General features: G+C 37.4%; 1 protein-coding gene across 1 annotated transcript in view; it reads left to right on the top strand.

Annotated features, from left to right (window-relative positions):
• PTPRJ (protein tyrosine phosphatase receptor type J) overlaps positions 1-17,823 on the top strand; it is a 196,857-nt gene that overhangs the window by 115,713 nt on the left and 63,321 nt on the right. Inside the window, exons 4-7 of the mRNA XM_081279725.1 lie at positions 1,518-1,781; positions 5,869-6,132; positions 10,194-10,457; positions 14,519-14,782. Coding sequence (XP_081135851.1) covers positions 1,518-1,781; positions 5,869-6,132; positions 10,194-10,457; positions 14,519-14,782 — 1,056 coding nt within the window. The remainder of the gene's footprint in view (positions 1-1,517; positions 1,782-5,868; positions 6,133-10,193; positions 10,458-14,518; positions 14,783-17,823) is intronic.

The raw sequence follows: 17,823 nt of genomic DNA on the forward strand, positions 1-17,823 counted from the left end.
TAATCTTATTTAAATAAATGATAGCATAAAACTTTCCAAACCTGGAAAAAGATATAAATATCAGGGTATAAGAAGAAAAATCTCTATTCATATCGAATCCTAAGAAAGCTACCCCTACACATAATTATTCCATCAAATATAAAAAGTAAAGACAGGATCTTGAAATCTTAAAAGAAGAATATAATATATCATGTAGTTATAATATGACCAGGAGCAGATTTCTCAGCAGAAACTTTACAGTCTGTGAACGGGTGGAATGGTAGATTAAAAGTGCCAACGTTTAAAAAAAGACCTGAACTGTACTTGAGACCAAGTTGACCTAACGGATGTGTATAGAACTTTCCCTCTAGTAGCTGCAGAATATACATTTTTCTCAGTTGCATATGGGACATTATCTGGCATAGATCATATGGGAGGTTACTAAAGAAGTCTTAAGAATATAAGAATACTGAAATTATCTCAGGCATTGTTTCTAACCATCACAATATAAAAGTAGACATTAGTAACAAGAATTTTGGAAACTATGGGGTGGGGCTGTAGCTCAGTGGCAGAGCGCTTGCCTAGCATGTATGAGGCACTGAGTTTGATCCTCAGCATCACATAAAAAATAAACAAATAAAATAAAGGCATTCTGTCTATGTAGAAATACCACACAAACACACACAAAAACACAGACAAAAAGAACTTTGGAAATTAGAAGTGTATGGAAACTAAACATTACTCTCTTGTACAATCAGAGGTTCAATAAAAATATTAAAAGGGAAATAAAAAGTTACTGAGAAAAATGAAAATGGAAACACTGCATGCCCAAACCTAATGGATATGGCAAGAAGAGTTCTAAAATGGAGGTTTATGCATCAAAGAACTATATCAAAAAAGAAGAAAGATGTTAACCCGGTGTTTCACCTAAGGAACCAGAAAAATAAGAAAATACTGAGCCCAGATTTAGCAGAGGAAAGAAAATAATAAAGATCAGAGAAAGGAAAAAGAAAAAGAAAAAAAAAAACAGAAAGTAGAAATATAATTCAAAAATCAACAAAAGGAAAAACTTGTTTTTGAAAAGAGAAACCAAATTGACAAAATAACTCCTGTGGCGGAGCTCAGTGAACTTCAGAAGACGACAGAGAAAGAATTCAAAGAAGTGAGTATAGTAACAAGTGACCAGAAAAGTGACTAGAGAAAAAAAGGCTGTGAACTCAGTAAATATCAGATACGAAGGAGACATTACAACTGACACTACAGACATGCAAAGCATAATAAGAGACATCCTGAGCCATTATGTGCCAACAGGTGGATAACGCAGAAGATATGAATAAACCCCTTGACACAAAAATATACAAGTGCATATGTGTGTTTAAATGCCTTTTGTTGCAGGAAAGTGTAAGGGGCAAATGAAGAGAAATGAAACTGACATTGTAAGATTTGCTTTTGTACAGCAGACACAGCAGACCTGACACTTACATGTATTTTTCGAACGTATTTTCTTTTCTTTGTCCTTGAAAACGACCTGTAAACAGCACCCAGTCCTGTGTTTGGCATTGATGCTGTTTCCATCAGTCCAACCAGCGTGGTCCTGACCTGGAAAAACAATGACAGAGATGCTTCTGAGTACACGTATGCAGTAAAGAATGAGAGGGACAACGCCTGGAGGATGATTGTAACAAATAACACAGAGTGTACCATCACAGGCTTAAGTCCAGGAACTTCATATGAATTCTCCATCACTCCAGGAATAGCCAATGAGACGTGGGGAAGTCCCACGTCCAAAACTGTCACAACAGGTGAGCTCTCTGGCTCCCAGGGGTGATGACGGACTGTTTCTTCTCATTCTGTCTCCTGGAACGTTGTCCATTCAGGTTGCCAGTTGTGATAAGATGGGTGTGCATTTGCTAGAGGAGGAGAACAGCGTGTGTGTTGTGTGAAGCCCAGGAGTTAAGCTGGCCAGACCCTTCAGTATTAAGCTTCTGCGTGTTTTGGGGAGTTTTAACTATTTCCACCTGTTTTGTTTTTCAAAATTTGTTTTGCTATTAATGGTTCATGCCTACTGTTTTGCCAAGACTTAAGGAGCGGAGACTGGTTTAGAAGTATGCTTTGATGATATCAGTAATTATTAGCTTTTAAAGATGTTATTTATTTATTTATTATGTTCTAATTAGTTATATGAGACAGTGGAATGCACTTTTGACCCATCATACATGAGCGGAGTATAATTTCCCATTCTTCAGGTTGGACATGATGTAGAATCACACTGGTTGTGTAGTCATAGATGTACATAAGCTAATAATGCCGGATCCTTTCTACTATTCTTCCTTCCCTCTCCCCTCCCTTCACTCTCCTCTACCTAATGTAAGGTAAGTCTATTCTTCCCCAGTGCCCCACCCTTAATGTGCATTAGCATCTGCATATGAGAGAAAACATTTGGCCTTTGAGTTTTTGGGGTTGGCTTATTTTGCTTAGCATGATATTCTCCAGTTCCATTCATTTACCCGCAAATTATGGAATTTTGTATCTTCAGGAAATCAATGCTGTTTTTGTATTCCCAGGAGTTTCTTTTGTGTGGGAGAGTTTGGTATGAATTGTAGAAAAACATGTGTGTTTCAAATGACACAAGAGCCTGATGACATTTAGACTTTAAATCATATTAGGCAGTTTAGATTATGGCGTAGCTTGTACATCAGTACCCTAAGTCTCTTGTTATAGCTGGAAGTTTAACTCTTTTCCTTTTTTTTTCTTTCGCTGAAAGTAAACCCCCCCAAGAAATTAAAAAGTATTTGACAAATGAGCAGGGATTTTTTTTTTTTTTTTTTTTTTTTTTTTTTTTTTTGTCCAGGTAAGAAGGGAGTACAGGATCTTTGTTTTCTGGATGTTGAGGCTGGTGTGTGACTCATTGGCTGGTGAAGTGTTTGGAAACCCGGCCTTTGGGTTACACAACTTATATTATTCTATCTGGACATGTAATAGGCAAATATCGAACCAGTGGCCTTCAGCATTTTTTTTTAACATTTCTTTTTTAGGTGTAGTTGGACACAGTACTTTTGTTTATTTTTAGGTGGTGCTGGGATTGTACCCAGGGCCTTTCCTATGCTAGGCGCGTTCTCTATCACTGAGCCACAACCCTAGCCACACATTTTTTTTTTTTTGTTTTGTTTTTTAAAGCTAGGAAATTATTTAATTAAAGAAAATCTTTTCCAGAAACCCAATGCGTTAAAACAAAAGAAAACTAGAGAAAGGAGCCACAGGGATGAGTGTCTCAGGTATCTTCACAAAAGTATTCTGGAGCTCCCTAGATCCCTGATTTTAAAGAAGGTAAATAGGTCCTTAATCCAAAAAAGTATAAGAACTGCTGGTCTGCAGGTTTTGTAAGTTCTATAACTAGTTACCTCATAACGTGGAATAGGTCGATTATTTTCATTGTGATGCAATAATTTTGTTAGTTCTGTCAGGCTATTTGGTATTGATAAAATGCTTGTTCCAAAGCAGTTTAAACAAACTACTGAATTGTTCCTAGGGCACTTAGGGAAATTTTAGGAGTTCCTAAGGAGATTATGTGAATCAGTGGTGTTTTAAAAACTGGTCTCAGTCTCAGGAGACCCCCAAGAGCTTCAGTGACCACAGTGGTGCTGGTTTTTGGGAACATAGCAGATGGTCCTTGCAGACAAAACCAGTCTACAAAGACTGGAATGATCCCTGTGTTTCAAAGGCATACACATTAATGTCTACTCATGAGGACTAAGAATAACGAGAAAGGCCATGATATCACCGAGGTACAAAAACAAGTGCTATTAACTGGATAAAAGGAGACAGAGATGTATGTTTGAATTCTGAGGAATTCAAAATAACTCCTCTAGGTAAGCCCAGTGAACTTCAGAAGACGACAGAGATAGAATTCAAAGACGTGAGTATAGTAATAAGTGACCAGAAATGGGAACTGTAACAGAGAGGTTGAAATAGTACAGCCAAAATCAAACAGAAATCCTGGAGCTGAAAAGTACAGTGACTGAAAGGACCAGTGCGATAGAGAGCACCATCAGCAGAGCTGATAAAGCTGAAGATAGAATCTAGGAACTTGTATATTGTGAAAATATACAGTGGGAGGAGAGAGAAAGAAGAGATATGAAGAATGCTTTCGGGATTTATGGGATAGCACCCAAAGAGCGAGTGTTCAAGTCACTGACATTCATGAGGGAGAAGAAGAATACAAAAGAGTATGGGCTGGGATTGTGGCTCAGTGATAGAGTGCTTGCATGGCTTGTGTGAGGCACTGGGTTCAATTCTGAGCACCACATATAAATAAATAAATATAAAGGTCCATTGACAACTAAAAAGTATTCAAAAAATAAAAAATTTAGTAATCTTATTTAAATAAATGATAGCATAAAACTTTCCAAACCTGGAAAAAGATATAAATATCAGGGTATAAGAAGAAAAATCTCTATTCATATCGAATCCTAAGAAAGCTACCCCTACACATAATTATTCCATCAAATATAAAAAGTAAAGACAGGATCTTGAAATCTTAAAAGAAGAATATAATATATCATGTAGTTATAATATGACCAGGAGCAGATTTCTCAGCAGAAACTTTACAGTCTGTGAACGGGTGGAATGGTAGATTAAAAGTGCCAACGTTTAAAAAAAGACCTGAACTGTACTTGAGACCAAGTTGACCTAACGGATGTGTATAGAACTTTCCCTCTAGTAGCTGCAGAATATACATTTTTCTCAGTTGCATATGGGACATTATCTGGCATAGATCATATGGGAGGTTACTAAAGAAGTCTTAAGAATATAAGAATACTGAAATTATCTCAGGCATTGTTTCTAACCATCACAATATAAAAGTAGACATTAGTAACAAGAATTTTGGAAACTATGGGGTGGGGCTGTAGCTCAGTGGCAGAGCGCTTGCCTAGCATGTATGAGGCACTGAGTTTGATCCTCAGCATCACATAAAAAATAAACAAATAAAATAAAGGCATTCTGTCTATGTAGAAATACCACACAAACACACACAAAAACACAGACAAAAAGAACTTTGGAAATTAGAAGTGTATGGAAACTAAACATTACTCTCTTGTACAATCAGAGGTTCAATAAAAATATTAAAAGGGAAATAAAAAGTTACTGAGAAAAATGAAAATGGAAACACTGCATGCCCAAACCTAATGGATATGGCAAGAAGAGTTCTAAAATGGAGGTTTATGCATCAAAGAACTATATCAAAAAAGAAGAAAGATGTTAACCCGGTGTTTCACCTAAGGAACCAGAAAAATAAGAAAATACTGAGCCCAGATTTAGCAGAGGAAAGAAAATAATAAAGATCAGAGAAAGGAAAAAGAAAAAGAAAAAAAAAAACAGAAAGTAGAAATATAATTCAAAAATCAACAAAAGGAAAAACTTGTTTTTGAAAAGAGAAACCAAATTGACAAAATAACTCCTGTGGCGGAGCTCAGTGAACTTCAGAAGACGACAGAGACTAAGAATTCAAAGAAGTGAGTATAGTAACAAGTGACCAGAAAAGTGACTAGAGAAAAAAAGGCTGTGAACTCAGTAAATATCAGATACGAAGGAGACATTACAACTGACACTACAGACATGCAAAGCATAATAAGAGACATCCTGAGCCATTATGTGCCAACAGGTGGATAACGCAGAAGATATGAATAAACCCCTTGACACAAAAATATACAGGTGCATATGTGTGTTTAAATGCCTTTTGTTGCAGGAAAGTGTAAGGGGCAAATGAAGAGAAATGAAACTGACATTGTAAGATTTGCTTTTGTACAGCAGACACAGCAGACCTGACACTTACATGTATTTTTCGAACGTATTTTCTTTTCTTTGTCCTTGAAAACGACCTGTAAACAGCACCCAGTCCTGTGTTTGGCATTGATGCTGTTTCCATCAGTCCAACCAGCGTGGTCCTGACCTGGAAAAACAATGACAGAGATGCTTCTGAGTACACGTATGCAGTAAAGAATGAGAGGGACAACGCCTGGAGGATGATTGTAACAAATAACACAGAGTGTACCATCACAGGCTTAAGTCCAGGAACTTCATATGAATTCTCCATCACTCCAGGAATAGCCAATGAGACGTGGGGAAGTCCCACGTCCAAAACTGTCACAACAGGTGAGCTCTCTGGCTCCCAGGGGTGATGACGGACTGTTTCTTCTCATTCTGTCTCCTGGAACGTTGTCCATTCAGGTTGCCAGTTGTGATAAGATGGGTGTGCATTTGCTAGAGGAGGAGAACAGCGTGTGTGTTGTGTGAAGCCCAGGAGTTAAGCTGGCCAGACCCTTCAGTATTAAGCTTCTGCGTGTTTTGGGGAGTTTTAACTATTTCCACCTGTTTTGTTTTTCAAAATTTGTTTTGCTATTAATGGTTCATGCCTACTGTTTTGCCAAGACTTAAGGAGCGGAGACTGGTTTAGAAGTATGCTTTGATGATATCAGTAATTATTAGCTTTTAAAGATGTTATTTATTTATTTATTATGTTCTAATTAGTTATATGAGACAGTGGAATGCACTTTTGACCCATCATACATGAGCGGAGTATAATTTCCCATTCTTCAGGTTGGACATGATGTAGAATCACACTGGTTGTGTAGTCATAGATGTACATAAGCTAATAATGCCGGATCCTTTCTACTATTCTTCCTTCCCTCTCCCCTCCCTTCACTCTCCTCTACCTAATGTAAGGTAAGTCTATTCTTCCCCAGTGCCCCACCCTTAATGTGCATTAGCATCTGCATATGAGAGAAAACATTTGGCCTTTGAGTTTTTGGGGTTGGCTTATTTTGCTTAGCATGATATTCTCCAGTTCCATTCATTTACCCGCAAATTATGGAATTTTGTATCTTCAGGAAATCAATGCTGTTTTTGTATTCCCAGGAGTTTCTTTTGTGTGGGAGAGTTTGGTATGAATTGTAGAAAAACATGTGTGTTTCAAATGACACAAGAGCCTGATGACATTTAGACTTTAAATCATATTAGGCAGTTTAGATTATGGCGTAGCTTGTACATCAGTACCCTAAGTCTCTTGTTATAGCTGGAAGTTTAACTCTTTTCCTTTTTTTTTCTTTCGCTGAAAGTAAACCCCCCCAAGAAATTAAAAAGTATTTGACAAATGAGCAGGGATTTTTTTTTTTTGTCCAGGTAAGAAGGGAGTACAGGATCTTTGTTTTCTGGATGTTGAGGCTGGTGTGTGACTCATTGGCTGGTGAAGTGTTTGGAAACCCGGCCTTTGGGTTACACAACTTATATTATTCTATCTGGACATGTAATAGGCAAATATCGAACCAGTGGCCTTCAGCATTTTTTTTTAACATTTCTTTTTTAGGTGTAGTTGGACACAGTACTTTTGTTTATTTTTAGGTGGTGCTGGGATTGTACCCAGGGCCTTTCCTATGCTAGGCGCGTTCTCTATCACTGAGCCACAACCCTAGCCACACATTTTTTTTTTTTTTTGTTTTTTAAAGCTAGGAAATTATTTAATTAAAGAAAATCTTTTCCAGAAACCCAATGCGTTAAAACAAAAGAAAACTAGAGAAAGGAGCCACAGGGATGAGTGTCTCAGGTATCTTCACAAAAGTATTCTGGAGCTCCCTAGATCCCTGATTTTAAAGAAGGTAAATAGGTCCTTAATCCAAAAAAGTATAAGAACTGCTGGTCTGCAGGTTTTGTAAGTTCTATAACTAGTTACCTCATAACGTGGAATAGGTCGATTATTTTCATTGTGATGCAATAATTTTGTTAGTTCTGTCAGGCTATTTGGTATTGATAAAATGCTTGTTCCAAAGCAGTTTAAACAAACTACTGAATTGTTCCTAGGGCACTTAGGGAAATTTTAGGAGTTCCTAAGGAGATTATGTGAATCAGTGGTGTTTTAAAAATTGGTCTCAGTCTCAGGAGACCCCCAAGAGCTTCAGTGACCACAGTGGTGCTGGTTTTTGGGAACATAGCAGATGGTCCTTGCAGACAAAACCAGTCTACAAAGACTGGAATGATCCCTGTGTTTCAAAGGCATACACATTAATGTCTACTCATGAGGACTAAGAATAACGAGAAAGGCCATGATATCACCGAGGTACAAAAACAAGTGCTATTAACTGGATAAAAGGAGACAGAGATGTATGTTTGAATTCTGAGGAATTCAAAATAACTCCTCTAGGTAAGCCCAGTGAACTTCAGAAGACGACAGAGATAGAATTCAAAGACGTGAGTATAGTAATAAGTGACCAGAAATGGGAACTGTAACAGAGAGGTTGAAATAGTACAGCCAAAATCAAACAGAAATCCTGGAGCTGAAAAGTACAGTGACTGAAAGGACCAGTGCGATAGAGAGCACCATCAGCAGAGCTGATAAAGCTGAAGATAGAATCTAGGAACTTGTATATTGTGAAAATATACAGTGGGAGGAGAGAGAAAGAAGAGATATGAAGAATGCTTTCGGGATTTATGGGATAGCACCCAAAGAGCGAGTGTTCAAGTCACTGACATTCATGAGGGAGAAGAAGAATACAAAAGAGTATGGGCTGGGATTGTGGCTCAGTGATAGAGTGCTTGCATGGCTTGTGTGAGGCACTGGGTTCAATTCTGAGCACCACATATAAATAAATAAATATAAAGGTCCATTGACAACTAAAAAGTATTCAAAAAATAAAAAATTTAGTAATCTTATTTAAATAAATGATAGCATAAAACTTTCCAAACCTGGAAAAAGATATAAATATCAGGGTATAAGAAGAAAAATCTCTATTCATATCGAATCCTAAGAAAGCTACCCCTACACATAATTATTCCATCAAATATAAAAAGTAAAGACAGGATCTTGAAATCTTAAAAGAAGAATATAATATATCATGTAGTTATAATATGACCAGGAGCAGATTTCTCAGCAGAAACTTTACAGTCTGTGAACGGGTGGAATGGTAGATTAAAAGTGCCAACGTTTAAAAAAAGACCTGAACTGTACTTGAGACCAAGTTGACCTAACGGATGTGTATAGAACTTTCCCTCTAGTAGCTGCAGAATATACATTTTTCTCAGTTGCATATGGGACATTATCTGGCATAGATCATATGGGAGGTTACTAAAGAAGTCTTAAGAATATAAGAATACTGAAATTATCTCAGGCATTGTTTCTAACCATCACAATATAAAAGTAGACATTAGTAACAAGAATTTTGGAAACTATGGGGTGGGGCTGTAGCTCAGTGGCAGAGCGCTTGCCTAGCATGTATGAGGCACTGAGTTTGATCCTCAGCATCACATAAAAAATAAACAAATAAAATAAAGGCATTCTGTCTATGTAGAAATACCACACAAACACACACAAAAACACAGACAAAAAGAACTTTGGAAATTAGAAGTGTATGGAAACTAAACATTACTCTCTTGTACAATCAGAGGTTCAATAAAAATATTAAAAGGGAAATAAAAAGTTACTGAGAAAAATGAAAATGGAAACACTGCATGCCCAAACCTAATGGATATGGCAAGAAGAGTTCTAAAATGGAGGTTTATGCATCAAAGAACTATATCAAAAAAGAAGAAAGATGTTAACCCGGTGTTTCACCTAAGGAACCAGAAAAATAAGAAAATACTGAGCCCAGATTTAGCAGAGGAAAGAAAATAATAAAGATCAGAGAAAGGAAAAAGAAAAAGAAAAAAAAAACCAGAAAGTAGAAATATAATTCAAAAATCAACAAAAGGAAAAACTTGTTTTTGAAAAGAGAAACCAAATTGACAAAATAACTCCTGTGGCGGAGCTCAGTGAACTTCAGAAGACGACAGAGACTAAGAATTCAAAGAAGTGAGTATAGTAACAAGTGACCAGAAAAGTGACTAGAGAAAAAAAGGCTGTGAACTCAGTAAATATCAGATACGAAGGAGACATTACAACTGACACTACAGACATGCAAAGCATAATAAGAGACATCCTGAGCCATTATGTGCCAACAGGTGGATAACGCAGAAGATATGAATAAACCCCTTGACACAAAAATATACAGGTGCATATGTGTGTTTAAATGCCTTTTGTTGCAGGAAAGTGTAAGGGGCAAATGAAGAGAAATGAAACTGACATTGTAAGATTTGCTTTTGTACAGCAGACACAGCAGACCTGACACTTACATGTATTTTTCGAACGTATTTTCTTTTCTTTGTCCTTGAAAACGACCTGTAAACAGCACCCAGTCCTGTGTTTGGCATTGATGCTGTTTCCATCAGTCCAACCAGCGTGGTCCTGACCTGGAAAAACAATGACAGAGATGCTTCTGAGTACACGTATGCAGTAAAGAATGAGAGGGACAACGCCTGGAGGATGATTGTAACAAATAACACAGAGTGTACCATCACAGGCTTAAGTCCAGGAACTTCATATGAATTCTCCATCACTCCAGGAATAGCCAATGAGACGTGGGGAAGTCCCACGTCCAAAACTGTCACAACAGGTGAGCTCTCTGGCTCCCAGGGGTGATGACGGACTGTTTCTTCTCATTCTGTCTCCTGGAACGTTGTCCATTCAGGTTGCCAGTTGTGATAAGATGGGTGTGCATTTGCTAGAGGAGGAGAACAGCGTGTGTGTTGTGTGAAGCCCAGGAGTTAAGCTGGCCAGACCCTTCAGTATTAAGCTTCTGCGTGTTTTGGGGAGTTTTAACTATTTCCACCTGTTTTGTTTTTCAAAATTTGTTTTGCTATTAATGGTTCATGCCTACTGTTTTGCCAAGACTTAAGGAGCGGAGACTGGTTTAGAAGTATGCTTTGATGATATCAGTAATTATTAGCTTTTAAAGATGTTATTTATTTATTTATTATGTTCTAATTAGTTATATGAGACAGTGGAATGCACTTTTGACCCATCATACATGAGCGGAGTATAATTTCCCATTCTTCAGGTTGGACATGATGTAGAATCACACTGGTTGTGTAGTCATAGATGTACATAAGCTAATAATGCCGGATCCTTTCTACTATTCTTCCTTCCCTCTCCCCTCCCTTCACTCTCCTCTACCTAATGTAAGGTAAGTCTATTCTTCCCCAGTGCCCCACCCTTAATGTGCATTAGCATCTGCATATGAGAGAAAACATTTGGCCTTTGAGTTTTTGGGGTTGGCTTATTTTGCTTAGCATGATATTCTCCAGTTCCATTCATTTACCCGCAAATTATGGAATTTTGTATCTTCAGGAAATCAATGCTGTTTTTGTATTCCCAGGAGTTTCTTTTGTGTGGGAGAGTTTGGTATGAATTGTAGAAAAACATGTGTGTTTCAAATGACACAAGAGCCTGATGACATTTAGACTTTAAATCATATTAGGCAGTTTAGATTATGGCGTAGCTTGTACATCAGTACCCTAAGTCTCTTGTTATAGCTGGAAGTTTAACTCTTTTCCTTTTTTTTTCTTTCGCTGAAAGTAAACCCCCCCAAGAAATTAAAAAGTATTTGACAAATGAGCAGGGATTTTTTTTTTTTGTCCAGGTAAGAAGGGAGTACAGGATCTTTGTTTTCTGGATGTTGAGGCTGGTGTGTGACTCATTGGCTGGTGAAGTGTTTGGAAACCCGGCCTTTGGGTTACACAACTTATATTATTCTATCTGGACATGTAATAGGCAAATATCGAACCAGTGGCCTTCAGCATTTTTTTTTAACATTTCTTTTTTAGGTGTAGTTGGACACAGTACTTTTGTTTATTTTTAGGTGGTGCTGGGATTGTACCCAGGGCCTTTCCTATGCTAGGCGCGTTCTCTATCACTGAGCCACAACCCTAGCCACACATTTTTTTTTTTTTTGTTTTTTAAAGCTAGGAAATTATTTAATTAAAGAAAATCTTTTCCAGAAACCCAATGCGTTAAAACAAAAGAAAACTAGAGAAAGGAGCCACAGGGATGAGTGTCTCAGGTATCTTCACAAAAGTATTCTGGAGCTCCCTAGATCCCTGATTTTAAAGAAGGTAAATAGGTCCTTAATCCAAAAAAGTATAAGAACTGCTGGTCTGCAGGTTTTGTAAGTTCTATAACTAGTTACCTCATAACGTGGAATAGGTCGATTATTTTCATTGTGATGCAATAATTTTGTTAGTTCTGTCAGGCTATTTGGTATTGATAAAATGCTTGTTCCAAAGCAGTTTAAACAAACTACTGAATTGTTCCTAGGGCACTTAGGGAAATTTTAGGAGTTCCTAAGGAGATTATGTGAATCAGTGGTGTTTTAAAAATTGGTCTCAGTCTCAGGAGACCCCCAAGAGCTTCAGTGACCACAGTGGTGCTGGTTTTTGGGAACATAGCAGATGGTCCTTGCAGACAAAACCAGTCTACAAAGACTGGAATGATCCCTGTGTTTCAAAGGCATACACATTAATGTCTACTCATGAGGACTAAGAATAACGAGAAAGGCCATGATATCACCGAGGTACAAAAACAAGTGCTATTAACTGGATAAAAGGAGACAGAGATGTATGTTTGAATTCTGAGGAATTCAAAATAACTCCTCTAGGTAAGCCCAGTGAACTTCAGAAGACGACAGAGATAGAATTCAAAGACGTGAGTATAGTAATAAGTGACCAGAAATGGGAACTGTAACAGAGAGGTTGAAATAGTACAGCCAAAATCAAACAGAAATCCTGGAGCTGAAAAGTACAGTGACTGAAAGGACCAGTGCGATAGAGAGCACCATCAGCAGAGCTGATAAAGCTGAAGATAGAATCTAGGAACTTGTATATTGTGAAAATATACAGTGGGAGGAGAGAGAAAGAAGAGATATGAAGAATGCTTTCGGGATTTATGGGATAGCACCCAAAGAGCGAGTGTTCAAGTCACTGACATTCATGAGGGAGAAGAAGAATACAAAAGAGTATGGGCTGGGATTGTGGCTCAGTGATAGAGTGCTTGCATGGCTTGTGTGAGGCACTGGGTTCAATTCTGAGCACCACATATAAATAAATAAATATAAAGGTCCATTGACAACTAAAAAGTATTCAAAAAATAAAAAATTTAGTAATCTTATTTAAATAAATGATAGCATAAAACTTTCCAAACCTGGAAAAAGATATAAATATCAGGGTATAAGAAGAAAAATCTCTATTCATATCGAATCCTAAGAAAGCTACCCCTACACATAATTATTCCATCAAATATAAAAAGTAAAGACAGGATCTTGAAATCTTAAAAGAAGAATATAATATATCATGTAGTTATAATATGACCAGGAGCAGATTTCTCAGCAGAAACTTTACAGTCTGTGAACGGGTGGAATGGTAGATTAAAAGTGCCAACGTTTAAAAAAAGACCTGAACTGTACTTGAGACCAAGTTGACCTAACGGATGTGTATAGAACTTTCCCTCTAGTAGCTGCAGAATATACATTTTTCTCAGTTGCATATGGGACATTATCTGGCATAGATCATATGGGAGGTTACTAAAGAAGTCTTAAGAATATAAGAATACTGAAATTATCTCAGGCATTGTTTCTAACCATCACAATATAAAAGTAGACATTAGTAACAAGAATTTTGGAAACTATGGGGTGGGGCTGTAGCTCAGTGGCAGAGCGCTTGCCTAGCATGTATGAGGCACTGAGTTTGATCCTCAGCATCACATAAAAAATAAACAAATAAAATAAAGGCATTCTGTCTATGTAGAAATACCACACAAACACACACAAAAACACAGACAAAAAGAACTTTGGAAATTAGAAGTGTATGGAAACTAAACATTACTCTCTTGTACAATCAGAGGTTCAATAAAAATATTAAAAGGGAAATAAAAAGTTACTGAGAAAAATGAAAATGGAAACACTGCATGCCCAAACCTAATGGATATGGCAAGAAGAGTTCTAAAATGGAGGTTTATGCATCAAAGAACTATATCAAAAAAGAAGAAAGATGTTAACCCGGTGTTTCACCTAAGGAACCAGAAAAATAAGAAAATACTGAGCCCAGATTTAGCAGAGGAAAGAAAATAATAAAGATCAGAGAAAGGAAAAAGAAAAAGAAAAAAAAAAAACAGAAAGTAGAAATATAATTCAAAAATCAACAAAAGGAAAAACTTGTTTTTGAAAAGAGAAACCAAATTGACAAAATAACTCCTGTGGCGGAGCTCAGTGAACTTCAGAAGACGACAGAGACTAAGAATTCAAAGAAGTGAGTATAGTAACAAGTGACCAGAAAAGTGACTAGAGAAAAAAAGGCTGTGAACTCAGTAAATATCAGATACGAAGGAGACATTACAACTGACACTACAGACATGCAAAGCATAATAAGAGACATCCTGAGCCATTATGTGCCAACAGGTGGATAACGCAGAAGATATGAATAAACCCCTTGACACAAAAATATACAGGTGCATATGTGTGTTTAAATGCCTTTTGTTGCAGGAAAGTGTAAGGGGCAAATGAAGAGAAATGAAACTGACATTGTAAGATTTGCTTTTGTACAGCAGACACAGCAGACCTGACACTTACATGTATTTTTCGAACGTATTTTCTTTTCTTTGTCCTTGAAAACGACCTGTAAACAGCACCCAGTCCTGTGTTTGGCATTGATGCTGTTTCCATCAGTCCAACCAGCGTGGTCCTGACCTGGAAAAACAATGACAGAGATGCTTCTGAGTACACGTATGCAGTAAAGAATGAGAGGGACAACGCCTGGAGGATGATTGTAACAAATAACACAGAGTGTACCATCACAGGCTTAAGTCCAGGAACTTCATATGAATTCTCCATCACTCCAGGAATAGCCAATGAGACGTGGGGAAGTCCCACGTCCAAAACTGTCACAACAGGTGAGCTCTCTGGCTCCCAGGGGTGATGACGGACTGTTTCTTCTCATTCTGTCTCCTGGAACGTTGTCCATTCAGGTTGCCAGTTGTGATAAGATGGGTGTGCATTTGCTAGAGGAGGAGAACAGCGTGTGTGTTGTGTGAAGCCCAGGAGTTAAGCTGGCCAGACCCTTCAGTATTAAGCTTCTGCGTGTTTTGGGGAGTTTTAACTATTTCCACCTGTTTTGTTTTTCAAAATTTGTTTTGCTATTAATGGTTCATGCCTACTGTTTTGCCAAGACTTAAGGAGCGGAGACTGGTTTAGAAGTATGCTTTGATGATATCAGTAATTATTAGCTTTTAAAGATGTTATTTATTTATTTATTATGTTCTAATTAGTTATATGAGACAGTGGAATGCACTTTTGACCCATCATACATGAGCGGAGTATAATTTCCCATTCTTCAGGTTGGACATGATGTAGAATCACACTGGTTGTGTAGTCATAGATGTACATAAGCTAATAATGCCGGATCCTTTCTACTATTCTTCCTTCCCTCTCCCCTCCCTTCACTCTCCTCTACCTAATGTAAGGTAAGTCTATTCTTCCCCAGTGCCCCACCCTTAATGTGCATTAGCATCTGCATATGAGAGAAAACATTTGGCCTTTGAGTTTTTGGGGTTGGCTTATTTTGCTTAGCATGATATTCTCCAGTTCCATTCATTTACCCGCAAATTATGGAATTTTGTATCTTCAGGAAATCAATGCTGTTTTTGTATTCCCAGGAGTTTCTTTTGTGTGGGAGAGTTTGGTATGAATTGTAGAAAAACATGTGTGTTTCAAATGACACAAGAGCCTGATGACATTTAGACTTTAAATCATATTAGGCAGTTTAGATTATGGCGTAGCTTGTACATCAGTACCCTAAGTCTCTTGTTATAGCTGGAAGTTTAACTCTTTTCCTTTTTTTTTCTTTCGCTGAAAGTAAACCCCCCCAAGAAATTAAAAAGTATTTGACAAATGAGCAGGGATTTTTTTTTTTTGTCCAGGTAAGAAGGGAGTACAGGATCTTTGTTTTCTGGATGTTGAGGCTGGTGTGTGACTCATTGGCTGGTGAAGTGTTTGGAAACCCGGCCTTTGGGTTACACAACTTATATTATTCTATCTGGACATGTAATAGGCAAATATCGAACCAGTGGCCTTCAGCATTTTTTTTTAACATTTCTTTTTTAGGTGTAGTTGGACACAGTACTTTTGTTTATTTTTAGGTGGTGCTGGGATTGTACCCAGGGCCTTTCCTATGCTAGGCGCGTTCTCTATCACTGAGCCACAACCCTAGCCACACATTTTTTTGTTTTGTTTTGTTTTTTAAAGCTAGGAAATTATTTCATTAAAGAAAATCTTTTCCAGAAACCCAATGCGTTAAAACAAAAGAAAACTAGAGAAAGGAGCCACAGGGATGAGTGTCTCAGGTATCTTCACAAAAGTATTCTGGAGCTCCCTAGATCCCTGATTTTAAAGAAGGTAAATAGGTCCTTAATCCAAAAAAGTATAAGAACTGCTGGTCTGCAGGTTTTGTAAGTTCTATAACTAGTTACCTCATAACGTGGAATAGGTCGATTATTTTCATTGTGATGCAATAATTTTGTTAGTTCTGTCAGGCTATTTGGTATTGATAAAATGCTTGTTCCAAAGCAGTTTAAACAAACTACTGAATTGTTCCTAGGGCACTTAGGGAAATTTTAGGAGTTCCTAAGGAGATTATGTGAATCAGTGGTGTTTTAAAAACTGGTCTCAGTCTCAGGAGACCCCCAAGAGCTTCAGTGACCACAGTGGTGCTGGTTTTTGGGAACATAGCAGATGGTCCTTGCAGACAAAACCAGTCTACAAAGACTGGAATGATCCCTGTGTTTCAAAGGCATACACATTAATGTCTACTCATGAGGACTAAGAATAACGAGAAAGGCCATGATATCACCGAGGTACAAAAACAAGTGCTATTAACTGGATAAAAGGAGACAGAGATGTATGTTTGAATTCTGAGGAATTCAAAATAACTCCTCTAGGTAAGCCCAGTGAACTTCAGAAGACGACAGAGATAGAATTCAAAGACGTGAGTATAGTAATAAGTGACCAGAAATGGGAACTGTAACAGAGAGGTTGAAATAGTACAGCCAAAATCAAACAGAAATCCTGGAGCTGAAAAGTACAGTGACTGAAAGGACCAGTGCGATAGAGAGCACCATCAGCAGAGCTGATAAAGCTGAAGATAGAATCTAGGAACTTGTATATTGTGAAAATATACAGTGGGAGGAGAGAGAAAGAAGAGATATGAAGAATGCTTTCGGGATTTATGGGATAGCACCCAAAGAGCGAGTGTTCAAGTCACTGACATTCATGAGGGAGAAGAAGAATACAAAAGAGTATGGGCTGGGATTGTGGCTCAGTGATAGAGTGCTTGCATGGCTTGTGTGAGGCACTGGGTTCAATTCTGAGCACCACATATAAATAAATAAATATAAAGGTCCATTGACAACTAAAAAGTATTCAAAAAATAAAAAATTTAGTAATCTTATTTAAATAAATGATAGCATAAAACTTTCCAAACCTGGAAAAAGATATAAATATCAGGGTATAAGAAGAAAAATCTCTATTCATATCGAATCCTAAGAAAGCTACCCCTACACATAATTATTCCATCAAATATAAAAAGTAAAGACAGGATCTTGAAATCTTAAAAGAAGAATATAATATATCATGTAGTTATAATATGACCAGGAGCAGATTTCTCAGCAGAAACTTTACAGTCTGTGAACGGGTGGAATGGTAGATTAAAAGTGCCAACGTTTAAAAAAAGACCTGAACTGTACTTGAGACCAAGTTGACCTAACGGATGTGTATAGAACTTTCCCTCTAGTAGCTGCAGAATATACATTTTTCTCAGTTGCATATGGGACATTATCTGGCATAGATCATATGGGAGGTTACTAAAGAAGTCTTAAGAATATAAGAATACTGAAATTATCTCAGGCATTGTTTCTAACCATCACAATATAAAAGTAGA

The sequence above is a fragment of the Spermophilus citellus genome (assembly GCF_964194105.1).
Source record: "Spermophilus citellus genome assembly, chromosome: 2".
Lineage (NCBI taxonomy): Eukaryota > Metazoa > Chordata > Mammalia > Rodentia > Sciuridae > Spermophilus > Spermophilus citellus.